The sequence below is a fragment of the Oncorhynchus nerka genome, linkage group LG2, assembly GCF_034236695.1.
Source record: "Oncorhynchus nerka isolate Pitt River linkage group LG2, Oner_Uvic_2.0, whole genome shotgun sequence".
In the NCBI taxonomy this organism is placed as follows: domain Eukaryota; kingdom Metazoa; phylum Chordata; class Actinopteri; order Salmoniformes; family Salmonidae; genus Oncorhynchus; species Oncorhynchus nerka.
In genome coordinates this window covers 56,146,213-56,173,856 of record NC_088397.1, presented here as the reverse complement: position 1 = coordinate 56,173,856, position 27,644 = coordinate 56,146,213, and the positions used below count along the sequence as shown (strand labels likewise).

The window sequence follows — 27,644 nt, the reverse complement described above, 5'->3', positions numbered from 1 at the left end:
TGTGCACTGCTCATCGTTGTCATCCAAAACTAAGCCCGGTGCACATGAAATGATGAAACCTTTTTGACCTTTGAAACCACACCTTGACCTCCTACCGTGCAGGCCAGTGCTGTCTGGCTAGCATGCACCAGTGAGATATGGAGAAAGAAAACAGAGATAGGAATACTGTACCGACTGATTTCCAGTACTTGTGACTGTAGCCTGTTAAACACAGAGCCAGACACAGAATAAATGTCCCATGGTTCTCTGTAGTTATTAATTCTCTGCTCTGGTAATAACTGACTTTGGATTTTCCCTGGTCACGTTGCACAGCGTTTGATAGGAATATATTAGACATAATGTGTGTGTGTGTGTGAGAGAGAGAGCGAGACAGACAGACAGACAGACAGACAGACAGACAGACAGACAGACAGACAGACAGACAGACAGACAGACAGACAGACAGACAGAGTGTGTGTAATGTACTCACCTCTGCATGATGCTCCTCATTCTGTTGGAGAACCTCGATGACCAATTCGGCCAGGCGGATGGTGTCCTCCAGCTTTTTGGCTGGGGTGACTAAGCGCCCTACATTCTCTGAAGCACAAAGGTCACAGGTCAATATGGAGGGAGACACATGGCTGTAAAACCTCCCCACAACATCTGATCAACAGTAATGGTAAAGGTGTGCTATTATGTAAGCCTCAGAGGGCAACACTGTAATAACACCATCAAGAACAACGCAGGTATAATGAGACAAATGAAAACAGGGAAAACAACATATGTTCCACAGTTACCATGCAAAATGTGCAGAACGGCGTGCAGCACTCATGTTCTTTTCTTCATGTTTAACATGTGACATGCAAAACTACTCTCACTGTCGTCTGGTACTTTCCCCAGCTGAGTAGGATAACTGTGACAACCAGGATAAATATAACCACTAACAAGTGTAGAGTGCAAGTATTTGCATTATTACAATAATTGTTTTCACATCAAATCCATCTTGAAGAACAAAAAAAACACAAAGTCTGGTGTTCACATACTACTATTACTAATAGATACCAACTCAGTCTACAGCAATCATGTAACAAAACACAACCAACGGACGAAACCCAACCAGCTCAACTGACCAATGAGGTTGTGATGATACTACACATAAATGTCAGGCTTTTGAATAAAATAAAATAATAAGTAATATGGTGAAGAGAAGGTACAGTGGGGAGAACAAGTATTTGATACACTGCTGATTTTGCAGGTTTTCCTACTTACAAAGCATGTAGAGGTCTGTAATTTTTATCATAGGTACACTTCAACTGTGAGAGACGGAATCTAAAACAAAAATCCATAAATCACATTGTATGATTTCAAAGTAATTCATTTGCATTTTATTGCATGACATAAGTATTTGATCACCTACCAACCAGTAAGACTTCTGGCTCTCACAGACCTGTTAGTTTTTCTTTAAGAATCCCTCCTGTTCTCCACTCATTATCTGTATTAACTGCACCTGTTTGAACTCGTTACATGTATAAAAGACACCTGTCCACACACTCAATCAAACAGACTCCAACCTCTCCACAATGGCCAAGACCAGAGAGCTGTGTAAGGACATCAGGGATAAATTGTAGACCTGCACAAGGCTGGGATGGGCTACAGGACAATAGGCAAGCAGCTTGGTGAGAAGGCAACAACTGTTGGCGTAATTATTCGAAAATGGAAGAAGTTCAAGATGACGGTCAATCACCCTCGGTCTGGGGCTCCATGCAAGATCTCACCTTGTGGGGCATCAATGATCATGAGGAAGGTGAGGGATCAGCCCAGAACTACACGGCAGGTCAATGACCTGAAGAGAGCTGGGACCACAGTCTCAAAGAAAACCATTAGTAACACACTACGCCGTCATGGATTAAAATCCTGCAGCGCACGCAAGATCCCCCTGCTCAAGCCAGCGCATGTCCAGGCCCGTTTGAAGTTTGCCAATGACCATCTGGATGATCCAGAGGAGGAATGGGAGAAGGTCATGTGGTCTGACGAGACAAAAATAGAGCCTTTTGGTCTAAACTCCACTCGTGTTTGGAGGAAGAAGAAGGATGAGTACAACCCCAAGAACACCATCCCAACCGTGAAGCATGGAGGTGGAAACATCATTCTTTGGGGATGCTTTTCTGCAAAGGGGACAGGACGACTGCACCATATTGAGGGGAGGATGGATGGGGCCATGTATCGCGAGATCTTGGCCAACAACCTCCTTCCCTCAGTAAGAGCATTGAAGATGGGTCGTGGCTGGGTCTTCCAGCATGACAACGACACGAAACGCACAGCCAGGGCAACTAAGGAGTGGCTCCGTAAGAAGCATCTCAAGGTCCTGGAGTGGCCTAGCCAGTCTCCAGACCTGAACCCAATAGAACATCTTTGGAGGGAGCTGAAAGTCCGTATAGCCCAGCGACAGCCCCAAAACCTGAAGGATCTGGAGAAGGTCTGTATGGAGGAGTGGGCCAAAATCCCTGCTGCAGTGTGTGCAAACCTGGTCAAGAACTACAGGAAACGTATGATCTCTGTAATTGCAAACAAAGGTTTCTGATGTATCAAATACTTATGTCATGCAATAAAATGCAAATTAATTACTTTAAAATCATACAATGTGATTTTCTGGATTTTTGTTTTAGATTCCGTCTCTCACAGTTGAAGTGTACCCATGATAAATATTACTGACCTCTACATGCTTTGTAAGTAGGAAAACCTGCAAAATCGGCAGTGTATCAAATACTTGTTCTCCCCACTGTATATGTGTGAGAGAGAGTCAGCAGAGGTAACTGGGGGACTGGGTAGTAGCCTATACAGTACCATACATATTTGGTTCCTCGTTCAGACTTCAGGGCATCTCAGGCAGGGTCAAAGATCTTTCAATATGGCTGACTTACCCATTTCTTAACGAATCAGTCAGACAGACTTCTCAGAACAACACCGACTTACTTGACTTATTTTCCATTTATCAGTCTGTATACAGTCCCAGTAAAATGGTGAGATTAATGTGACAATGTGGACTTTTACACTGGCAGAAGTCCTCTCCTCACTGCTTCTGCTCTTTGTCCGGCATACATCTGTCATTGTGCTAGTCAGTATTCTGTAGTAGCAGGGGTTTAATTGGCAGTCTACAGAGGTACAGTTCTGTGACGCACTCACACTGGCATAGCACTTTAAGCCCAGTGGTGTCCGTGGACTGAACTGTGGACAGAGGATTGCCTCTTTGACTGAGTTTTGAAATGACAGCCTAGTCACCCGTCTGGATGGAGGGATTAAAAGAATGCCCTCAAACAAAAAGGCAACTTCTTCCCTTCGTCAATGAAGGGGCAGGGGGGCTGGAGTGATACAGGTGAGGTGAGGGACAAGGGCACCAATCTAGATCTTCTATAACAGAAACTCAGTATTGCCACATTCTACAGTATAAGGGATGTCTGCTGTTTTAGACCTGGGAAAGCAGGTGTGAGCTCTGTCTATTCAGTGGAATTGAAACAATGTGTCACCCAGAGTGACAATATGTCACCCAGAGTGACACCACACAAAAAAAGGGTTCTAAAACAGTTTTTTGGAACACTTTTTCCAGGTAGAACCCTCTGTGGAAAGGATTTTACATGGAACCCAAAAAGGTTCTACCAGGAACCAAAAAGGGATCTTCAAAGGGTTCTCCTATGGGGTCAGCCGAAGAACGCTTTTAGGTTCTAGATAGCACCTTTTTTTCTAAGAGTGCAGCAGGATCGCAACCCTGAAACAGTCTGAAGTGACATTAATACCTATGATGACGACAGTATGTGCTATTGTCATCTATGATCTCATCTTAGTTCACGTATTTATTTCCAATGTATCAACATTTCCATTGATATAAAAACATGGTCATCTATGGACAATAGCAGTCAGAATATCCAAACCATCTCATCACTTATGGTCAAATTTTGCAACCATCAATACCAAACCATAACAGGTTTGTATTCAAAACTATTGCATTTTAGTACATTGGAGATATTTATAGTTCATGCACTTTCTGCAGAGGAAGTAATACTTTAATTGTACAACAGCATACATTCCAAAGCATGTAATAACTGCTTTAACTTACATGTACTTGCAATAAAGCAGTGCTAACTCTGCAGGTTTCAATCACACAAGTGTGATACTCAATGGCAATGGTCTGAATGGTCTTAAAATTGCTCCCTCCATTTTCCCTCTTCTGCACTTCCTCACTTCTTTTTCTTCCTGGAAGTAATCTAGCGCAGTAAGGCCACATTATAGGAAAGAGGAAGAATTATAAAACAATTCAGAGGATGTCCATTGGGGGAGCCACCACAGATGAGCGGTCTTAACAGGAGGGTTAGAGAGAGGACTTGACAGTTAAGGTTACCACAATCACCCACTGGGGAGGGCTGCATCTCCATCACTGGAATGCAGTGCAGGTACAGGGGAAACTACAGGGCAGGGGTGTGGAGACATAACGCTGTCACAACGTTCCTGTAACATTCCCAGGCCGTGCCTCAGGAAGGCTGTGAGATGTTATGTTGCTATGGCTCGAGCCGGGTTAGGATATGCTCATATATATGATGTCACCTGGATCCTGATCCTGATGATCTTTCTTATCTTTCTGAGTTTTCTCCGCTAAGTGAGAGTAGGAGCGAGGGGGAGCAGAGAATGAAAGAGAGGGAGAGACAAAGGACGGTGGGAGGGAGAGAGAGAGAGAGAGAAAGAAGAGAGGATAGTCAGTACTGAAAGCATAAGAGCAGGATAGAGTGGAAGTCTGGAAAACAGGTGGTTGAGCAACATCTTTCACCCTCTGATAACCAGTACTCAGACATAGACACACACATAGCTTCATACAGTAAAACATACACATCCAACATACACATCCAAACAAAACCCAAACTTCCAAAAATAAAACACACCCTTCAGGACATACAGGAAAACGCTGTAATAATAAAGAAAACACACCCTTCAGGACATACAGTAAAACGCTGTAATAATAAAGAAAACACACCCTTCAGGACATACAGTAAAACACTGTAATAATAAAGAAAACACACCCTTCAGGACATACAGTAAAACGCTGTAATAATAAAGAAAACACACCCTTCAGGACATACAGGAAAACGCTGTAATAATAAAGAAAACACACCCTTCAGGACATACAGTAAAACGCTGTAATAATAAAGAAAACACACCCTTCAGGACATACAGTAAAACGCTGTAATAATAAAGAAAACACACCCTACAGGACATACAGGAAAACGCTGTAATAATAAAGAAAACACACCCTTCAGGACATACAGTAAAACGCTGTAATAATAAAGAAAACACACCCTTCAGGACATACAGTAAAAAGCTGTATTAATATAGAAAACACACCCTTCAGGACACACAGTAAAAAACTGTAATAATAAAGAAAAGACATGACAATATATAAATGTTTCTATTGGAAAACGTGTAGAGATGTGTAGACATATTTTTCCTGTCCTCCTTACGTTGCCACTTCCTGTTCCTGTTGTCTTACCCCTTTGGTGCCAAGTGTGAACTGATACAAAGGGAAAGTCATGATAATGTTCTCTATGGTACTGTGGCTGTATGGCGTTCAACAGGACTGAGGGGGTTTACACAGAAGCAAAGTAAAAATGCATTCAAGTCGCAGACAGGCATGGGAACAGAAAGAGGAGCTGCCAGATACAGTAGATAAGATATCTCATGGTCTTCACAGATAGATGGAGCCTTGGTCCTGCCCTGCCAGGAACTAACAGACAGATAGGCAGGCAGACAGACAGAGACCCTGGGTCTGGATCACTCACAGGTAGCTTTCACAGACAGAAGCAACAGATCAAAAAGCCAAAGGACTTGAGAGAAGCAAGAGAGAGAGAAAGAGTGAGAGAGAGAGAGAGAGAGAGAGAACGAGAGAGAGAGAAAGGGGAGAGAGAGAGAGAGAGAGAGAGAGAGAGAGAGAGAGAGAGACAGAGAGAGAGAGAGAGAGAGAGAGAGAGAGAGAGAGGGAGAGAGAGAGAGAGAGAGATTGGTTCAGGGGCGGCAGTAGTGGAGGGGTGGGTGACGTGCAAAAGAGGAGATGTTGAAAACTGAAAGACATGGTAGAGGAGAGGGGAGGATAAGTAAGGGGTGGAGGAGATGTTGAAAACTGAAAGACATGGTAGAGGAGAGGGGAGGAGAAGTAAGGGGTGGAGGAGATGTTGAAAACTGAAAGACATGGTAGAGGAGAGGGGAGGAGAAGTAAGGGTTGGAGGAAATGTTGAAAACTGAAAGACATGGTAGAGGAGAGGGGAGGAGAAGTAAGGGGTGGAGGAGATGTTGAAAACTGAAAGACATGGTAGAGGAGAGGGGAGGAGAAGTAAGGGGTGGAGGAGGGTGTGGCAGGATGAGGAAGGTACTCACGAATGGTTAAATCCATCACTTGAGACGCCAAGCAGAAGACAGGATGCTCATACATTTCTCTCTTTTTCCCTACAAGAGAGGATCGGGGCATGCAAAAGGCTGGGGTCAAAGAAGGAGAGGTCAAAGTTCAGAGGGTAGCTGTTGTGGTGGATTCGGGGTCCCCACAGCGTCCTCTGTGGATGTGGTGGGGGTGGACTTTGGTGGTTGAGGAGGCTTGTGATGGGCCCGTGGAGACAGAAAGAGAGGCATCGATTTGACAGAAGTGTCGAATGTGGAGGAGAGTGGGTGTGTGGACAAAAGGAGTGGGGGCTGGGGGTCGCCTTTGTACACACTTTTATTTAACCAGACTTTTCTATCAAGTTGGAGATCTTCCCAGTCAAGGCAACGAACAAGCAAATGTTTATGAGGAGCAGAATTAAGGATTTTTCTGCAGTTTTTCCACTCCAAGATACTGAGGGGCATCTCCTTCGGTATCTTCGTCACCCTCAGCTTTTTTTAATAGTCACTAGGTTAGCTGACGAAAAGTCAATCTAACATCTTCAATGTACACTTTGGAATTCGATAAGAAGGACACACTCATTTCAGTCCTAGATGTGTCTGTCTTCACTTGTAGCCTACTTCGAAGCTGAGATGCCTGTGAGAAGGACCCGATCACATGACAGGCATTGGCTAATAAGAATTTAGATATCTGAGAGAGCCATGTGAATGAGAGGTGCTTCGGAGCACGGCAATTGGCAGACGGGAAAAGGAAATTTAAATTATTATAGGCATGGATTTTGGTGTCATTACAGCCAAACAAGGAGGATGCTGTCAGGAAATTTGTGGCCTGGTGAGATTATTATCAGGTGCTTGTCAAATTGTGAACCAGAGAATGATGAAGTGAGTCCAGCCTGCTTAATTAAGAAACAAAGCAAAGCGACTTTTTTCAAATCAACATTGGAGTTGCATCATGCAGCCTTTGAATGTTTTAAAAATCAAAACATATAGTCCAACGTTTGTATCACAACTAAAGTTGCAGAAATAATTCTAAATTAGTCATATAGGAGGACCTATTTCTTTATTAACCACTCAACACAGAATAGCTAGCTGCATGTGTGGACTACTGTCACGCCCTGACCTTAGTTATCTTTGTTTTCTTTATTATTTTGGTTAGGTCAGGGTGTGACGAGGGTGGTATGTGTGTTTGTCTTGTCTAGGGTCTTTGTATATTTATGGGGTTTTGGTATGTCAAGATAAATGTAGGTCTATGATGGCCTGAATTGGTTCCCAATCAGAGGCAGCCGTTTATCGTTGTCTATGATTGGGGATCCTATTTAGGTTGCCATTTTCCATTTTGGTTTTGTGGGTTATTGTCTATGTGTAGTTGCATGTCAGCACTTGTTGTTATTAGCGGCACGGTCATTTTGTTTAGTGTTCTTAGTTTATTAAAGAAGAATGTATTCTTATCACGCTGCGCCTTGGTCTCCTCGTTATGACGACCGTGACAACTACCTCAGAAAATATTTGGATAAATGATCCTTTCTATTTTATTTAGCTTTGTTCAATTGTATTCTTCATACTATAAAATAATGCCATGAAATTCTAAGTAAATCCTGTCTGCTAAATGGACTATATAGCCAACAGCCATATGGTATAGCCAGATCAGGACCTACACATGTAGGACAACTCAGAGAATGCCATTTTGTTCTTCTGAAATAGACTACATTTTCTTCATCTCATGTTTCTTTAGACCTGCCTAAAATAAATCATGGATTTATTGTGATGTGTAGGCTATATTAAATGGATTTATTTGACTTTTTAAAATGCCAATTTTTCAAAAGTCTGCATCAGTGGCTTGTAGGCGTGGAAGCCAGGAGATGCTAAATGTGTTTATGCTAATTAACGGTCAATTACCATGAGACCGGCAGTTGTTTGCTTGACAATCACCGACTGACAAAATGTCATGACCGCCACAGCCCTAATAGTCACTGACTGGAACAGAGAAGAGCTTAATTTGAGAATGGAGGATTCGATTGCTGTAAAAACAGTATAGTTGAGTGTAGTCCAAGCTACACATACCTACACACAGATTTGTTTTGTAAACGTGTCCGTGGAACATGTTGCCAGTTCTGGATGCCTAGTAAAGGAAACTTGGGACATGCAACAGACAGATACTGGGTAGTCCCAGCATGCCTTGTGCATTAGCCTTCCTGACTTGTGTTCATACTACAAGGAGCTTGGAGAGAAGCAGCAAAGCCAATATACAAGGAGGAGGAAAGCAGAGAGGGGTAGGAGGCGGTGAACAGAAGATGATGATTATTTCAAAACAAAGGAGAGGATAGGAAAGGGGTAGGAGAGAAAACAAGGACAATTGTTGCTTCAGAGCATCACCCCACCTTGAAGCCACGGCGTTGTGAGAAAGGAGAGGGACAGTGGGTTGACTGGGCCAGAGAGAAGCTGAGGCACACAGGAGTCAGAATAAAGATGGAAGATTCACAGGGAGTTGAATGCATTTTTACTTACTGTACACATCTCTAACATGCATATTTATTTAGGGATCTACATCAATATAAAGGACACCTGTAAATGAAAAGAGAGTTTCAACTTTATTAGCACATCTAAAAGTAACAGCAGCCACAGGACCGGAAGCCGAGGTATTTTCACTGCAGCTGGGGACAGAACAGTTATATTAATACCATATGAAGACAATCTTTGCTTTGAGTGAACTTATTTCCATTCATTGATTGTATTTGAATGTTTGACTTTGTTTTCTTCTTAAATGCTGCTATCTCCATATAAAATCCTTCCTGGGTAACAATTAAGTTTCTTACTGACATAGTTTTCCATTAAAATTGTTAAAAATAAACACAAATAGCCTTTTCAGCAAAAAATACTATTTCTCAAGGATTAATTTTGCTATCACTGTCTGGGAGTGGTCTGAGTAGGGAGGGGGAAACTGAAAACTAGCTGTTATTGGCAGAGAGGTTTGGAACTCTGTGATTGGTACAGGATATGAATTAATTTACTGCCTGGCCGAAACTCCACCACGCAAAACCTGCTGATTAGAAGGTCCTGTGTAGATTGTATTTTCAACCAGCAACTATCAGGAAATAACACTGATCACATTTTTGTCACACTTTTACAGTGTTAGTTTCATCAGCTAACCCCACAACTGTAGTTTGTTAGCACCCATTGACCTGCAGGGGGCAATGTGGTAAAGCACCAGAGGGCATGATGTCTGTAGTATGTATATCACTGTGTAACAATAACGTGTGATAATCCCTGTAGATAACAATACTATTGTGGTAACAATGCTAGAGGGGAGACATAAATAACGACAGAACATTGTACAGTACAGTAAAGTACTGTGTGTGAAATAATACTCTATGGGTATAGCTAGTATGTTGTGTGATGCTGCATTGTGTAATTTAACTGTGTGTGTGTAATTTAACTGTGTGTGTGTGTGTGTGTGTGTGTGTGTGTGTGTGTGTGTGTGTGTGTGTGTGTGTGTGTGTGTGTGCGTTTGTGTGCGCATCTGTCAGTGTTTATTTGAGGTGGTCATCTACCTTCTACTTTGGCGTATTCTGAGAGGCGCTGGTAGTTGATCAAGGCTGCCTGCTCCAGACATTTACGGATGACTGTCTTCACCTCCTCCTGGGGCACAGGAGTCACAATATCCTTCATCAGCACCTGGAACGGAGCAGGAGACATTGGAGAAAAAATACTTGGGAGTGTGCATGTTGACCCTTCACTTGTAGAGAACAGGAGACAAACATATGTTTACCACACTCAGGTAGCTTATATGATATACAACATATAGAAACCAAATACACATCTATCCATAACACCTGGTCAATTCAAATGTGGATGGAACATTTATAATATTGTGTATATTTAGTTTAGGAAGGTGTGTGTCCATGGTTAATCGAACATAGGGTAAGGTTATAAGAGGATGCATAATAACCTACCCTCTCAAGCAGGGACAAAGTGGCTTTCAGGGCCCCCTCCGGTCGACCAAATGGAAAACAGTACCTGTGAAAGAAATCCAGTTAAATTTCTGTAGGGTTTATTATGAAGGTTTTCCTTCATCATAAGACCATTCTTTATCCTCAAGGATTTCTACAATTTATAAATGACTACCCACTGGGCACAGACGTCTATTCAAGGTCTATTGCGCGTTGGTTTAACGCAATTGAATAGAAATAACGTTGATTCAACCAGTTTGTGCCCAGTGGGCAGCTAGTTCTTGAGATCAGAATGTAAGTGCAATTTTGCAGAGCACAGTGATCGATACATGATTGACATCTGTCACAATCTATAATCTGTGGTCTGATAAGTCCCATAACCGTGTCTGTGCCAGGGTCAGTTATAGATTTAGATATAGTATTACAGCACACACCTGAAGTGTGTGCTCTGGTTCTCCAGCAGAACACGCAGCCTCTCTTTGATATCCTCAAAGCGTTCCTTCTCCTCCACAGTCACCGTCCCTATCCCGTCAGGCCTGAGGGATATACAGTACCATAGAGTTTATATGGTTGGAGCATGGGGCAGGAAACACCAAGGTTGTGGGTTTCATTCCCACATAGTCCACATAAAGTACAATGAATATACAGTATAAGGTTAACTGGAATATCCCTGAGGACATATTATATTAGTGTCATCGTAATATCCCAATTCAGAGTAGACAGTATGGCCACCACTGACACAGTGATCACAGGGGTCACACACGGGTCAACATGGTCACTGAAGTTATAACTGCGAATTTCAGCTAACATGGTACATGTGTAGTGGCTAGCTATATGTCCACAGCAGAGCCCACAGTACGAAGAGTTTCTGTGGTGTATTCCACAGGTAAGAGCCAGCCATCTGTCTGGAACAGTGGGGCCACTGATATCTGAGGATGGTTACAGACGGGGGGTTATAACTGCACCCCCCCCCCCCCCCCAGCTGTGGCCCCCATCTTGTCTGACAGGAGTATCCCTCACCCCTCCCCTCCCCTCCTTTCTCAGTGTCCTTCACTGAGATTACATCCTGGGCCCGGTGACGCGGAGCATGTCACGTCTCCTGCTCCTCAAGCCGCTGTCACGGCGACCAGCGCCTCCTCTGTCACATGCACTCTGCTCAATTTCCCCCATCCTCAGCCACGTCACTAACTATAAGGAGCCAGGCCCCTCAACCACACTCTCTTCCCTCTGTGTGTGTGTGTGTGTGTGTGTGTGTGTGTGTGTGTGTGTGTGTGTGCGCGCGTGTGTGTGTTTCAGGCTATGATTGTCAGTGTTTGTGTTTTTGTGTTCATCTGAGGCATGTCGATAAAAAGCCCTTAATAAGATGTGGTGTGTGTATAATCTCTACATCTGACGGTCCGTCAAAAAGAAATCAACTATTTGATCATTTCACACTAATTATGCCTAGCCTCATTTTCTGCTCCTCCACAGCTTTCATAATGTTTTCATAACCTCACGCCCCTGTCCTGTATTATAATGGCTAGATGGAAATGGGAAGTCTTTTGTAACAGAGCGATCAGAGAAACTAATAACAGAACACCGGAAGCACGCCATATCATAGGTCTGTGCTTCCTCTAGTTCAAGAAGCTACAGTACGTGACTGGAGTTCAATTACAGCCAATTCACAAATTGACTAGTACATCACATTTTAAAAGACAAATACCATATTTAACCTGTATTTAACATTCAAACACCACATTTCCAAATCATTACCTAAACTTACTGGAGGTGGAATGAAATCCACTCCAACCTTTAAACAGACAATTTATTCTCAATTTACTGTCAGGTTACTGTACTCTATATAATAATCAGTTCATGCCCTGTGGCCATCAGGCTATTAAATTGTTGGTGGATGAGGGGAGTGAGGGGGGTTTTGGCCAAAGATGGGTTTCTCTCATGGGCTGCGCGGGGCTGTCATGGTCATGGGGACTGGAGGCAGGCTGGCTGTAGCTGTGGCCTGAGCTCGGACAGTGGCAGGAGAGACTCGCCCGTCACCCATGACAACCTGTCATCCTGTCATTCCTGACCTCCGGGCACACCGGCCGTCTGGAGAGCTCCCACTACAGTACACTACACCTCCCTCCCTCCCTTTATTTTCTGTCTCCATATTTCTCTCTCTCTCCCTCTATTCCTGACCCTCTCTCTTTATGTCCTCTCCGCCTCTCTCTTTTTCTCCCATTTTCCTTTTTCTCTCTCCACCCCCCACTCCTATCCTCCAGTCTTGGAGCTACTCCCGTCTTCCTGTCCAGCCTGATCATAACAGGACTCAAACAGACAGCCCACCTCAGCTTCATCACTGTCTGTCATAGGATGGGGGTAGAGGGGTGGAAATCAAATCAAGTCAAATCAAGCTTTATTTATACAGCACATTTCAGACATAGAATGCAAGTGCTTCACAGGAAAAAAAATTGAATAAAAAAGCGGAACTATTTACTACACAACAAATATAAATTTAAAACGAAAGAATGCCAAAACTGAACGACTATCAAGTAGCCCAAGGAAAAGCAAAGCTAAAAAGATGCGGAGGGGAGAGGTAGATGGGGTAGGAGGATTGTCAGACTGGGGCAGACAGCCACCGTGACCTTTGCCCCTCACACTGTAGTCACACTCGCTTGTTTATATTGACTAGAGATCCAGCCATGATTACGACAGATTCGGTCTCCATACAGAAGTGTGAGCACATGTACACAAACACCCTATGTACACGTACGTATGCACATATAGTACACACAAACACACATTTTATTATACAAAAAAATACATGTAAATAAAGTATTTCAATATTTCAACTCCAGTATTCACTCGTTAAAATCAAAAATTCAAGTGACTGAGGTCGGGTGGGAGGGAGAGAGTCACAGTGGATCTATCAGGGAGGAAGCACCACAGACTCTTACCTTCTGGGCCAAGAGACAGCCTGGGACTTGGAGTCCTTTTTTTTCCTAAACTCCTTGATTTTGAGTTCCCTCTTAGAGGGTGTGGGGGGCTCTGGGGTGGGGGGGTAAAGGTAACTCTGAAGCTCTGCCTCGGTTACAGGCCAGTTTAGCAACTCAGACAGTCTCTGACTACAGGTTACATGAGAAAGAGGCAGGGGTGATGTTAAGAGATCAAGCATCGGAAAAAAAGAAAGAAGAACATTAATAAAGCAAACCAAAATCATAACAGACTATGAAAATCAATGAATTGAGGACAGACAACAAAGAAAGAATAAACACAAATCCCAACTGGACATGAGAAACTTAAAAGCACAAGTGACTGAAACAAGTGATTGGAAAAATAATATTCGAGAAAGCTTTGACTGAGGCAAAAAAAACAACAACACAGTATGAGGTGGCTTGGTGAAGTATACCAGTACAGAACATTGTATGCAGATCTAGGAGACAGGGTGTAGGGTGGAATATACATTCTGTTACTGTTTTCCCGAATGAGATTGATTCGATGAAGAAGGTTGGTGATAGAGTGGGTTCTCTTACTTTCATATGCTTAACATTTGTTCCTGTTAAACACACAGAGACAGAGATAGACAGAGAGAGTGAGAGAGACAGAGACAGACAGACAGACCCAGAGAGAGACAGAGAGACACAGAGAGAGGGGGGGGGGGCGTAGAAGGGGGGGCTGTAAGTCAGTTCTCTGTACCTGTTGCCATGGACGTGTGAGGCACAGAAGGCAAAGCTGTAGTGCAGCAGGGTGGGGTCAATCATAGCCCCGTTCTCTGCTCTCTCCAGCAGGTCACCCAGGTAACACAGGTGTCTGTGACACCCCCGCACACCATTACGAGCACAGTACTCATCCATGACAAACACCTGGCCTGGACTGAACCAACCCTACAAAATAGACATACAAGGGAGGTTAGAATAGATCAAAATTGATAGAATGCAGGATCACAATGTAAAAGAATGAGGGAACCACTGTACTGGTAACCCTTTCCTCACCAAACAGGAGTAGGAGTCATTGAGTCTGTGGTCCAGGGTGAGGCGCTGCACCATCTCAAACAGAGAGGAGTGGTCAAAGCTGCAGGGGTTGGCTGAGATGAACTCATCCATGCCATGTTTCTGCGCCCGGTCCGCGTCTATGTCCGTCCACCCCGGAGAGAGAGAGAGAGCCAGCACACATGAAGGGAGAGACAGGATCCACAGGAGTTAGACACAGCAGAGGATGGGAATGGCTATCGGAGTGAGAGGGTAAGAGAGCATCACTCGCACAGTGTGAGGGCCCTATTCTAGCAAAACTGCTAAGAAGGTTTACGGGATGAGACACACATATGGTATACATTTTTCATGCACTGGAAGATTGTGGGTTGGGGCTCATCTAATGAGTAATCAATGGCGTATGGGTGAAACTATACGGACACCCTCTCACCGGGCAGAATTTAAAAAAAAAATTGTTCTGAGCCTGCACACCAGGTCAACGGTTTACATTGAATAGGGCTCTCGTACAGTACGCTTCATCTGGGGGTGGGTGGTTTGGTCAATGGAGAGGATCAGTGTGGGGTTCATAGTCAACTAGCAGGTGAAAAGGGCTCTGGGCCAGAGGGAGGGTCAGGAGGATTGGATGTGAGTTGCAGCATAACCAATGCAGAAGGGTCATTCCTGTGGTCATGCATGACTGATTCTGTTCCGTCTGTCTGTCTCATTATTACAATGTTGGTCCAGTTCTCTCTTGATACATTTCAAAGTTATTTTATGTGGGGTCTTTCTACCTACACAACAGTGTATGACTGTTGAAATCTCAGGTCCCCCCACATGTGAACAGTCGACCTTAGCATATACACCAAACAAAAATATAAACTCAACATGCAGTTGGGCCCATGTTTCATCAGCTGAAATTAAAAGTTCCCTGAAATTTTACATGTGCACAAAAATCGTATTTCTCTCAAATTTTGGGCACAAATTTGTTTACATCCCTGTTAGTGAGCATTTATACTTTGCCAAGTAATCCATCCGCCTGACAGGTGTGACTTATGTAGAAGCTGATTAAACAGCATGACAAACAACATTACACAGGTGCACCTTGTGCACCTAGAAGCACAAGCATTTCGCTACACTCGCATTAACATCTGTTAACCATGTGTATGTGACAAATACATTTGATTTGATTTGATTTGTGCTGGGGACAATAAAAGGCCACTCTAAAATGTGCAGTTTTGTCACACAACACAATCCCACAGATGTCTCAAGTTTTGAGGGAGTGTGCAATTGGCATGCTGACTGCAGGAATGTCCACCAGAGCTGTTGCCAGAGAATTTAATGTTAATGTATCTACCATAAGCCACCTCCAACGTCATTTTAGAGAATTTGGCAGTACTTCCAACCGGCCTCACAACCGTAGACCACATGTATGGCGTTGTGTGGGCGAGCAGTTTGCTGATGACAACGATGTGAACAGAGTGCCCCATGATGGCGATGGGGTTATGGCATGGGCAGGCATAAGCTACGGACAACGAACAAAATTGCATTTTATCAATGGCAATTTTAATGCTCAGTGATACCGTGACGAGATCCTGAGGCCCATTGACGTGCCATTCATCCACCACCATCACCACCTCATGTTACAGCATGATAATGCACAGCCCCATGTCACAGTTCTTCCATGGCCTGCATACTCACCCGACATGTCTCCCATTGAGCATGTTTGGGATGCTCTGGATCGACGTGCACAACAGCATGTTCCAGTTCCCGCCAATATCCAGCAACTTCCCACAGCCATTGAAGAGGCGTGGGACAACATTCCACAGACCACAACCAACAGCCTGATCAACTCTATGCAAAGGAGATGTGTCGCGCTGCATGAGGCAACAGATGCATTTATATTCCCAGTCATGTGAAATCCATAGATTAGGGATTAATGAATTTATTTCAATTGACGGATTTGGCCAAAGATCTGTCCAGAGGGATTGTTGAGAAGAAGCTGGCTGCTTGTGTCAACATCGTCCCCAAAATCACATCTGTATATGAATGGCAGGGGAAGATCCAGGAGGATAGTGAAGTTTTGCTGATGATAAAGACCAGAAGTTCTAAGGTAAAAGTTCTCAGTAAAATCTTTTAAATGTACATTTTTGTTCAGTATATATAGTCTAAAGTCTCTGATAGCAACCTTTCTGATAGCATCCTCACATGATCGAATGAGCTGCACCAGCTAAACCCATCTCCTTTCCCCTCCCACCCTTCCCTTTTACTTCCACTCCCTCCCCTTTACTGCTCAGCCCGTCAGCACATCCCCCCCTAGGGTCTCCCTAATTACCCCCCCCTTGTCCAGCGAGAGGGCTAAATAAATTTGACAACACATTTTCACTTTCATTCTCAGTGAGTGGGCTTAGGCATTATATCAGGGTCTGTCTGGAATGGGAAGGCTGACCGATAATTCATGCGCTGTCCATCTCCCTCTAGTTGTATTCTAATGGACTGCTTCAGCCAGGGCTCAGGGACTGCTCTGAATGCCTCAGATCCGCAGGTCACAGCTATTCTAAGCAGCGGTCTGGATAAATAGCCTATGCAGCTGTCCCTCCCGAGACGAGGCTTTACATGTCAATATAGAGACAACACCACTTATGGAGCATTAACAACAGTTGAGATATCGATACAAATGAGTTTTCGCTGCAATGTGGATATACACAAACAATGTCATAGTAAAATGTGTCCAGACACACTGACATAAAAAAAGTGTCAAATGTTTTGGATGTTTTTCATAAATTCCAAATCACACAAAAGCAGAAAGTGACACACAAATATAAAATCATGAACAATAAATTACTTTGACTATAGACTTAAAAAAAAAAAAATACCAAACTACCATCAAAGCTGAGAGAATATAATAATAAAAAAATCACTTTTATTTTCTTCCATCGACTTCGACTTCACTGTTGAGTGAAACCCAATGTGGCGCCAGGCCAGCTGTCAACCACCCAGGGAACAAAGCCTGTGCTGCTATGATGCTTATGATCCCCAACTCCCAAATCCAAAAAGGTGACTATGTGTCCCTCTCCTCTGTGACTGGTGGCCTGTCATGTCTATTTGACATTCCAGCGGTGGAGTGGACATGGGAGCACTGGACAGTAACAGACAATGACACTAGTCACCCCCGTCTGTCTAGGCAGGGGAAGGACTGACATCACAATGATTGATGGACGCTACTCATTTATAGATCCCTACACTGAACATTTGGGCTATTTAGCACATTTTAAAAAAAAAAGAATTGACCACCAGCACCACCTCCCTGCTCATTCCCTCTCTCCCCAGAACATCCACAGCCCAGCCCTCTCTGACGGCAGAGTGAGGGGTACATGATGATAGCTGGGTCTGATTTAGGGGTGTCATGGAGCTAAAGACATGAGCTGACACTGTGGTTCTCACTTTCTCGATCAGTCTCTCCATCCTCAACGTTTGAATTCATTGAACAGCAATTGTGGAAGATCTTATTATGCTCATTTAGATTTTGTATACATGTTCATGCTTTTAACACATTTGTAAGTTGACAATACTTTATATGCCCATGCACTGTATGATTCATAGAGCACTGAGAGCATACCAATATTAGTGTGTTAAAGGAGAGGATAAATGAATTCCTCTCTATATACCCAACAATACCAGGATCTGTCTGAGTCTTTCAACAAGAGGGAACAGAAAACAGACTCAGTTTTAAGCAAAAAATGTGAGAACATCACCCTGGTAAATGTTCTTGTCAGGCATCTAAAGAAAGAAAAGGTAAACGGATATGTACATTGCAAAAGTGGTAGAAGTGTTCATTTCAGGTCCGTCTCTAAGGAGTGGAGAAGACTGCAGCAGAATATGGTAAAAGGAATGGCATGACATCATCACTTGCTACATGTTAGCATTCAGAATACTCCAGGTACATATTTGCCAGCTCTCATTTAGCAGCAAGCAGAATAAAGAGTTAAAGGCAGGAATTGAGCAATCTTCAGTAAAACATGGATATTCCACTGGAAATAACAATTGATTCAAATATATAATAAATATATACAGTGCCTTCAGAAAGTATTCATACCCCTAAATATTTTTTTTACAAATTGCACCAATCCACACACAATACCCCATAATGAAAAAGTGACAACATATTTGTAGAAATCTGGGCAATTGTTTTGAAAATGTAATATCTAATTTATAATTATTCACACCCCTGAGTCAATACTTTGTAGAAGCACCTTTGGCAGTGATTACAGCTGTGAGTCTTTCTGGTTAAGTCTCTAAAACCTTTCCACACCTGGATTGGGAAACATTTGCCCACTATTCTTTACAAAATTCTTCAAGCTCTGTCAAATGTGTTGTTGATCATTGCTAGACACCTATTTTCAGGTCTTGCCATATATTTCTAAGTAGTGTTAAGCCAAAACTGTAACTCGGCCACTCAGGAACACTCACTGTCTTCTTGGTAAGCAACTTTCTTTTATGATTTTGCCTGTGCTTTGCTACATTCCATTAATTTTTTTATCCTGAAAAACTCCCCAGTCCCCACTCTGAACCACCCATCCCGGATCCGGTATAATTGTCATCAGCAACGCTGAATAGCATAGCGCCACAGTCAAATAATATTACTAGAAAATATTCATATTCATGAAATCACAAGTGCAATATTGCAAAACACAGCTTAGCCTTTTGTTAATCCACCTGTCGTCTCAGATTTTGAAATTATGCTTTACAGCGAAAGCAATACAAGCATTTGTGTAAGTTTATCGATCGCTCGACAAAACAATAAGTACACTTAGCATCAGGTAACTTGGTCACGAAAATCAGAAAAGCAATCAAATTAATCGTTTAGCTTTGATGATCTTCGGATGTTTTCACTCATGAGACTCCCAGTTAGACAACAAATGTTCCTTTTGTTCCATAAAGATATTTTTTTATATCCAAATACCTCCGTTAGTTTGGTGCGTTATGCCCAGGAATCCACCGGAAAGAGCGGTCACGACAACGCAGACAAAAATTCCAAATTATATCCATAATGTCTACAGGTTTTTATAATCAATCCTCAGGGTGTTTTTCAAATATCTATTCGATAATATATCAACCGGGACAGTTGGCTTTTCACTAGGACCGGGAGTAACAATGGCCGCCTTTCTCTTTTGCGCACAACTCACTCTGAGAGCCCCCACCTATCCACTTACGCAATGTGGTCGTTCACGCTCATTCTTCAAAATAAAAGCCTGAAACTATGTCTAAAGGCTGTTGACACCTTAGGGAAGCCATAGAAAAAGGAATCTGGTTGATATCCCTTTAAATGGGCAATAGGGATGCATAACAACAGAGAGGTTTCAAAAACAGGGGCACTTCCTGATTGGATTTACCTCAGGTTTTAGCCTGCAATATCAGTTCTGTTTAACTCACAGACAAACTCACAAACACTATAAAGTTTTGGAAACTTTAGAGTGTTTTCTTTCCAAATCTGTCAATTATATGCATATTCTAGCATCTGGTCCTGAGAAATAGGTCGTTTACTTTGGGAACGTTATTTTTCCAAACATAAAAATAGTGCCCCCTAGCTTCAAGAGGTTAATACACATAACATGATGCAGCCACCACTATGCTTTAAAATATGGAGAGTGGTACTCAGTAATGTGTTGTATTGGATTTGCCCAAAAATAACACGTTGTATTCAGGACAAAAAGTTTATTGCTTTGACACATTTTTTTAAGTATTACTTTAGTACCTTGTTACAAACAGGATGCATGTTTTGGATCTTTTAATTTTTACTCTGTCAATTAGGTTAGTATTGTGGAGTAAATACAATGTAGTTAATCCATCCTCAGGTATTTCCTATCACTGCCATTAAACTCTGTAACTGTTTTAAAGTTACCATTGGCCACAAGGTGAAATCTCTGAGAGGTTTCTTTTCTCTCCGGCAACTAAGTTAGGAAGGACACCTGTATCTTTGTAGTGACTGGGTGTATTGATACACCATCCAAAGTGTAATTAATTGTCACGCCCTGGTCTAAGTATTTAGTGTTTTTCTTCATGTATTGGGTCAGGCCAGGGTGTGGCATGGAGTTTTTGTATTGTGGTGTGTTTTGTCTTGGGGTTTTGGTGTGTATATATTTGGGATTGTAGCTAGTGGGGTTATCTAGCAAAGTCTATGGCTGTCTGGAGTGGTTCTCAATCAGAGGCAGGTGCTTATCGTTGTCTCTGATTGGGAACCATATTTAGGCAGCCATATTCTTTGAGTTTGTCGTGGGTGATTGTCCTTAGTGTCTTTGTTCCTGTCGCTGTGTTAGTTGACAAGTATAGGCTGTTTCGGTTTTCATTACATTTATTGTTTTGTAGTGTTTTGTGTTATTTCGTGTTTACGTTTGTTTAAATAAACATGGATCGCAATCGACACGCTGCAGTTTGGTCCGACTCTCCTTCACCACACCTAGAAAGCCGTTACAGAATCACCCACCACCAACGGACCAAGCAGCGTGTCAACAGGCAGGAGCAGCCCAAAGAGGAGATACGGAATAAGGATTTCTGGACATGGGAGGAAATCCTCGACGGGAGAGGGCCCTGGGCTAAACCAGGGGAGTGTAGCCGCCCAAAGGTGCAGCAGGAGAAGAGGCAACAGGAGCAGCCCAAAAAGGAGGACAGTATGGAATATACTTCTTGGGAGGAGATGCGGGAGCCCGCCTGGGATTCGATGGAGCAGTGCGCGGAAGGTTATCGGAGAATGGAGTTGGCGAAGCAAACTCGGCGGCGTGGACGGAAGCCTGAGAATCAGCCCCAAAAATTTCTTCTCAGGGAGAGTGTGGCAGAGTCAGGAGTCAGACCTGAGCCAACTCTACCTGTTTATCGTGAGGAGCCAAGGAGGAGACCAGAGCCGGTGTTGGAGGTGAGCGAAGCAGAGACTGTGAAGGAGTTAATGGGGAAATTGGAGGAGAGCGAAATGAGGGAGTTGCTGTGTTGGTGCTTTTTGCATGGAATTCGCCCGACGGAACGTGTTGGGGATTTGATGGCACCTGGGTTAGCACTCCATACTCGTCCTGAGGTGCGTGTTAGTCGGCTGGTGAAGTTGGTGCCAGCCTCACGCACCAGGCCTCCTGTGCACATCCCTAGCCTTGCACGTCCTGTGCCAGCACTGCTCTCATGATCTCCAGTACGCCTTCACGGTCTAGCCCATCCTGTGCCACCTCCACACTCCAGCCCTCCGGTAGCAGCTCCCCGCACCAGGCTTCCTGTGCGTGTTCTCGGTTCAGTACCACCAGTGCCAGCACTACGCATCAGGCCTAGAGTGCGCCTCGCCTCTCCTGCGCTGTCGGAGCCTTTCTCCTCTACAGCGCTGTCGGAGCCTCCTGCCTGTTCAGCGCAGCCAGAGCCTTCCTCCTCTACAGCGCTGCCGGAGCCTCCCGCCTGTTTAGCGCAGCCAGAGCCTTTCTCCTCTCCTGCGCTGCCGGAGCCTCCCGCCTGTTCAGTGCAGCCAGAGCTGTCAGCCTGCATGGAGCAGTCAGAGCTGTCAGTCTGCATGAAGCAGCCAGAGATGTCAGTCTGCAAGGAGCTGTCAGTCTGCAAGGAGCAGCCAGAGCTGCCAGCCTGCATGGAGCAGCCAGAGCTGCCAGTCTGCATGGAGCAGTCAGAGCTGCCAGTCTGCATGGAGCAGTCAGATCTGTCAGTCTGCATGGAGCAGCCAGAGCTGTCAGTCTGCAAAGAGCTGCCAGTCTGCATGGAGCTGCCCGTCTGCAAGGAGCAGCCAGAGCTGTCAGTCTACATGAAGCAGCCAGAGCTGTCAGTCTGCAAGGAGATGCCAGTCTGCAAGGAGCCGTCAGTCTGCAAGGAGCCGCCAGTCTGCCCAGCGCCGCCAGTGCTCCCAGTCTGCCCAGCGTCGCCAGTCTGCCCAGCGCCGCCAGTCTGCCCAGCGTCGCCAGTCTGTCAGGATCAGTTAGATCCGCCAGTCAGCCAGGATCCGCCAGGATCTGCCAGATCTGCTAGTCAGCCAGGATCTGCCAGATCTGCTAGTCAGCCAGGATCCGCCAGTCAGCCAGGATCTGCCGGAACCACCAGCCAGCCAGGATCTGGTAGATCCATCAACCTGCCTGAGCTTCCTCTCACTCCCGAGCTTCCTCTCACTCCCGAGCTTCCCCTCACTCCCGAGCTTCCCCTCACTCCCGAGCTTCCCCTCACTCCCGAGCTGCCTCAGTCCCGATCTGCTCCTCAGTCCAGTGGGGTTCTGGGTGAGGACTACTAGGCCATGGTCGGCGGCGAGGGTGGTCTATCCAGGGACGCGAGGAGAGGGGACTAAGACATTGACTGAGTGGGTTCCACGTCCCGCGCCGGAGCCGCCACCATGGACAGACGCCCACCCGGACCCTCCCTATTGTTTTGAGGTGCGTTCGGGAGTCCGCACCTTAGAGGGGGGAGGGGTTCTGTCACGCCCTGGTCTAAGTATTTTGTGTTTTTCTTCATGTATTGGGTCAGGCCAGGGTGTGGCATGGAGTTTTTGTATTGTGGTGTGTTTTGTCTTGGGGTTTTGGTGTGTATGTATTTGGGATTGTAGCTAGTGGGGTTATCTAGCAAAGTCTATGGCTGTCTGGAGTGGTTCTCAATCAGAGGCAGGTGCTTATCGTTGTCTCTGATTGGGAACCATATTTAGGCAGCCATATTCTTTGAGTTTGTCGTGGGTGATTGTCCTTAGTGTCTTTGTTCCTGTCGCTGTGTTAGTTGACAAGTATAGGCTGTTTCGGTTTTCGTTACGTTTATTGTTTTGTAGTGTTTTGTGTTATTTCGTGTTTACGTTTGTTTAAATAAACATGGATCGCAATCGAAACGCTGCAGTTTGGTCCGACTCTCCTTCACCACACCTAGAAAGCCGTTACATTAATAACAATTGAATGTCTGCTATTTGTTTTACCCATATACTAATAGGTGCCTTTCTGAGGCATTGGACAATCTCTCTGCTCGACTGAGGGACCTTACAGATAATTGTATGTGTGGAACACAGAGGCAATCATAAAAAAAACCTGTTAAAACCCTATTATTGCACACAGAGTGAATGCATGCACCTTTTTATGTGACTTGTTAAGCACTTTTTTTACCCCTGAATTTAGGGGTAACAAAGGGGTTGAACACATTGACTGATGGTATTTTCAATTGAATTTAATTGTAAAAAGTTTGAAAAACATAATTTCACTTCAACATTATAGGGCATTGTGTGTAGGTCAGTGAGAAAAAAATCTCAATTTAACCAATTTAAAATGTATGCTCACAGAACAACATTTGGAAAAAGTGGTGTGAATATTTTCTGAAGGCACTGTATATAAATACAATTTAGCAGACATTTAGCAGACTTACATGCATGCATACATTGGATTTGGACTTTTCCGCAATTTGGAAGAAGCACATCAAACTATATAATGTGTATGAAGTGTGTAGCCAAATGACATTGGTCTGGAATAAAAAGACAAGATTTATCCTACCTATAATATATTCTAATGATCTTATTTTAAACCCAAAAAACATACAGTAAGTGTTTTTTTGACCTTGTTTTTTTCAGAAGAGAAGGCATTTGTAGAGTTGCAAGTGTGAACTAGCATGCCGTTATTTAGCAACATTTCACTGATTGCTTCCTGGAATAATTGTGCAGAGACCACACTGTTTAATTCATGTCATGGCACTTTTAACATGGTCGTAATCAGCTGCTGAGAGACAGGCCTCCAGTAGTTGTCAAAAACGACCATTTCACTGAATTAACATACGTCCTCAGTTCTACTGCAATTTATGGAACATGACAATAAAAAAATCATTGTAGTTTTATGTTGTGGGTTTTCGCCCTGTCTCTGCCTTAACCCTTTATTACAATTATGGTCATTACAACTGTTTCTGCCTTTTTTAAATCAATTATTTTTTTAAGAGATACCATATTGGTATGTTATAAGTCCTAGGGTTTAGAAAAAGGTCTGTTTTGCTAAGAAGGGATTTCATGTTCAATAAAGTTGCTGAGAGCGAGAGAAGGCAAATATGCAGTTTAACCAAAGCAAAGCGAACAAAATCAGAGTGACATGCATCTTAGTCTTGTCAGGATGGAAGTGAGTAATTTAAACTTAAAGAAAATCAAACCAAATCAAAACGAAAGTTTTCTAAAGTGGTTTAAGACAGAGATAATATAAATAGAGGGAGAGAATGAACAACAGAAGAGGAAGAGAGGGAGGAGATCACATTGCTTTGGTCAGATAATCAGTGTGGATTATCTGAGCGGTGACAGCAACAGGGAAGCACTTACCCTTAAATCCAGCTAGGAGATAGATGGCGGGGTAAGAAGGAACAAACCAGAGAGACATAAAGACAGAGAGCAGACACAGAGACCTGACCTACAGCAGCTGGGCTCGACCAGGGACAGACAAAAAGCACGAGAGTGAGAGTGAGAGAAAGTGGGGGAAATAGCTCATAACACTGTTAAACAACTGGCATAACAGGCCACAGGGGAAGAGGAAGGGCTAAACTAAAGAGATGAATATTGACATAAGGTGAAATGAATAGATACAGATAGAGAGTGAGAGATAATGTGATATGGAATAGGAGAGAGAGAGACAGCGTTGATGAAAGAAAACGACATATTTAGTGACGGTAGTAGAGAGATTAATGAAACAAAATGAAAGGAGAGGTGAGGAGAGGCGTTCTTTCTTCTCCAGATGGTTGTAGATACTTCGCTGTAGTTGCTTGGGGTTACATAATATACACTGTTACACACACATTCCTAGAGAATAAATATATACCATAACAGTGCGTATTGTCCATTTTAAAATACACACTTGTGGGGAGAGAAATAAATACAACAAAAGAGGTTACCTCAAAAAGGAGTCCAATAAAATCTGTATCTTGATAGATATTGAATTTGATTAGACATAACAGAATTGCACATTGGGCGGTCGTTTCCTGGGTACTGTAGCTGAAACAGTACCCAGTGTTGTGGGCCTCGTGGGAACAACATGGGTGGCACTTACAGAACTGGGAGATGGGTGCGTCTAGCTGAGGTGCGGAGCCTGCTCTGTTGTTGAGTTTCTGGACCTGGGTGGGGGGGATTGGCTTGTGGGACTGGCCCGTGGCCCGGTACATAGCCTGGACCCACAGGATGCGGTCCTGCTCGTCATCACTGGCAAAGATCACAGTGTCACCTTCCTTTACTGCATTGAAGAAGGTCCTCCCACCGTCAAGACCTAAGGAATTATTACAGTTAGCAGTGTTTGTAGGGCTAGTGCTACAGGTGTATATATACAAAAGTATGTGGACACCCCGTAAAATTAGTGGATCCGGCTATTTCAGCCACACCCATTGCTGACAGGTGTATAGATCAAGCACACGGCCATGCAATCTCTATAGACAAACAATGGCCTTACTGAAGAGCTCAGTGACTTTCAACGTGGCACCGTTGTCAGTTCAAGTCAGTTCGTAAAATGTTTGCCCTGCTAGAGCTGTTATTGTGAAGTGGAAACATCTAGGAGCAACAATGGCTCAGCCATGAAGTGGTAAGCCACACAAGCCCATAGAGTGCTGTCCTCGGTTGCAACACTCTCTACCGAGTTCCAAACTGCTTCTGGAAGCAACGTCAACACAAGAACTGTTCGTCGGGAACTTCATGAAATGGGTTTCCATAGCCAAGTAGCCGCACACAAGCCTAAGATTACCATTCGCAATGCGAAGGTGGAAACGCATTCCCTGGAGTGATGAATTACGCTTCACCATCTGGCAGTACAATGGACGAATCTGGGTTTGGCAGATGCCAGGAGAACGCTACCTTCCCCAATACATAGTGCCAACTGTAAAGTTTGCTGGAGGAATAATGGTCTGGGGCTGTTTTTCATGCTTCGGGCTAGGCCCCTTAGTTCCAGTGAAGGGATATTTTAATGCTACAGCATTCCATGACATTCTAGAGACGATCCTGTGCTTCCAACTGTGCTTCCAACAATTTGGGGAAGGCCCTTTCCTGTTTCAGCATGACAATGCCCCAGTTCACAAAGCAAGATCCATTCAGAAATGGTTTGTTGAGATCGGTGTGGAAGAACTTTACTGGCCTGCACAGAGCGCTGACCTCCACCCCATCAAATACCTTTGGGATGAATTGGAAAGCCGACAGCGAGCTAGGCCTAATCACCCAACATCAGTGCCGACCTCACTAATGCTTGTGGCTGAATGGAAGCAAGTAATACAAGTGGTGTATTACTGTACCTGGCTGAGGGTCGGTGTGTGTGTGGTGTGTTACTGTACCTGGCTGAGGGTCGGTGTGTGTGTGGTGTGTTACTGTACCTGGCTAAGGGTCGGTGTGTGTGTGGTGTGTTACTGTACCTGGCTGAGGGTCGGTGCGTGTGTGTGGTGTATTACTCTACCTGGCTGAGGGATGGTGTGTGCGTGTCTGGTGTGTTACTGTACCTGGCTGAGGGTTGGTGTGTGTGTGTGGTGTATTACTGTACCTGGCAGAGGGTTGGTGTGCGTGTGTGGTGTATTACTGTACCTGGCAGAGGGTTGGTGTGCGTGTGTGGTGTGTTACTGTACCTGGCCGAGGGTCGGTGTGTGTGTGTGTGTGGTGTGTTACTGTACCTGGCTGAGGGTCGGTGTGTGTGTGTGTGTGGTGTGTTACTGTACCTGGCTGAAGGTCAGTGTGTGTGTGGTGTGTTACTGTACCTGGCCGAGGGTCGGTGTGTGTGTGTGGTGTGTTACTGTACCTGGCTGAGGGTCGGTGTGTGTGGTGATTTACCGTACCTGGCTGAAGGTCGGTGTGTGTGTGTGTGTGTGGTGTGTTACTGTACCTGGCTGAGGGTCAGTGTGTGTGTGGTGTGTTACTGTACCTGGCCGAAGGTCGGTGTGTGTGTGTGGTGTGTTAATGTACTTGGTTGAGGGTCGTTGAGTGTGTGGTGTATTACTGTACCTGGCTGAGGGTCGGTGTGTGTGTGGTGTATTACTGTACCTGGCTGAGGGTCGGTGTAGTCTACAGTGTAGCCGTCCAGTTGAAGCAGCTCCACAGGCTCTGCCTTCTTCTCTCTGTAGCTGCACATGGCAAAGGTGTACTGGCTCACCTGCATCACAGAGGAAGGAACAGAGGGCTAATTATTTACTGTACACTTTATCTCATGGTGCTATTCCAGCTGCTATTTACCTGGTATTTCTCAAGGTAACGCATATTGATACGGGTACTGGGACTTAGACGAAAATGACATAACATTGGTAAACTGCCTAGAAATTAATATGTAACTACCATATTAGTATACCAGGTAAATAACAGACTGAAAGAAAGCATTACATCTTATCAGTTCTACTTACCACTGTAACCTTGACCTCAAATATAACGTCATGTTCCCTAACC

The 27,644-nt window shown here is 44.2% G+C and overlaps 1 protein-coding gene across 7 annotated transcripts in view; it reads right to left on the bottom strand.

Moving 5' to 3' along the window:
- The window catches only part of LOC115138280 (calcium-dependent secretion activator 1), a 179,040-nt gene that overhangs the window by 45,072 nt on the left and 106,324 nt on the right, over positions 1 to 27,644 (bottom strand). For 5 of the 7 annotated variants that reach the window (XM_029674982.2, XM_065000309.1, XM_029675032.2 and 2 more), the window contains exons 10-18: positions 27,249 to 27,357; positions 25,291 to 25,503; positions 14,306 to 14,442; positions 14,010 to 14,197; positions 10,772 to 10,873; positions 10,341 to 10,404; positions 9,939 to 10,062; positions 4,576 to 4,623; positions 470 to 576 (exon numbers count right to left, since the gene is read on the bottom strand). In XM_029674982.2, the coding sequence (XP_029530842.1) occupies positions 470 to 576; positions 4,576 to 4,623; positions 9,939 to 10,062; positions 10,341 to 10,404; positions 10,772 to 10,873; positions 14,010 to 14,197; positions 14,306 to 14,442; positions 25,291 to 25,503; positions 27,249 to 27,357 (1,092 nt within the window). The remainder of the gene's footprint in view (positions 1 to 469; positions 577 to 4,575; positions 4,624 to 9,938; positions 10,063 to 10,340; positions 10,405 to 10,771; positions 10,874 to 14,009; positions 14,198 to 14,305; positions 14,443 to 25,290; positions 25,504 to 27,248; positions 27,358 to 27,644) is intronic. The other 2 variants (XM_065000320.1, XM_029675089.2) reach the window with 1 other exon arrangement.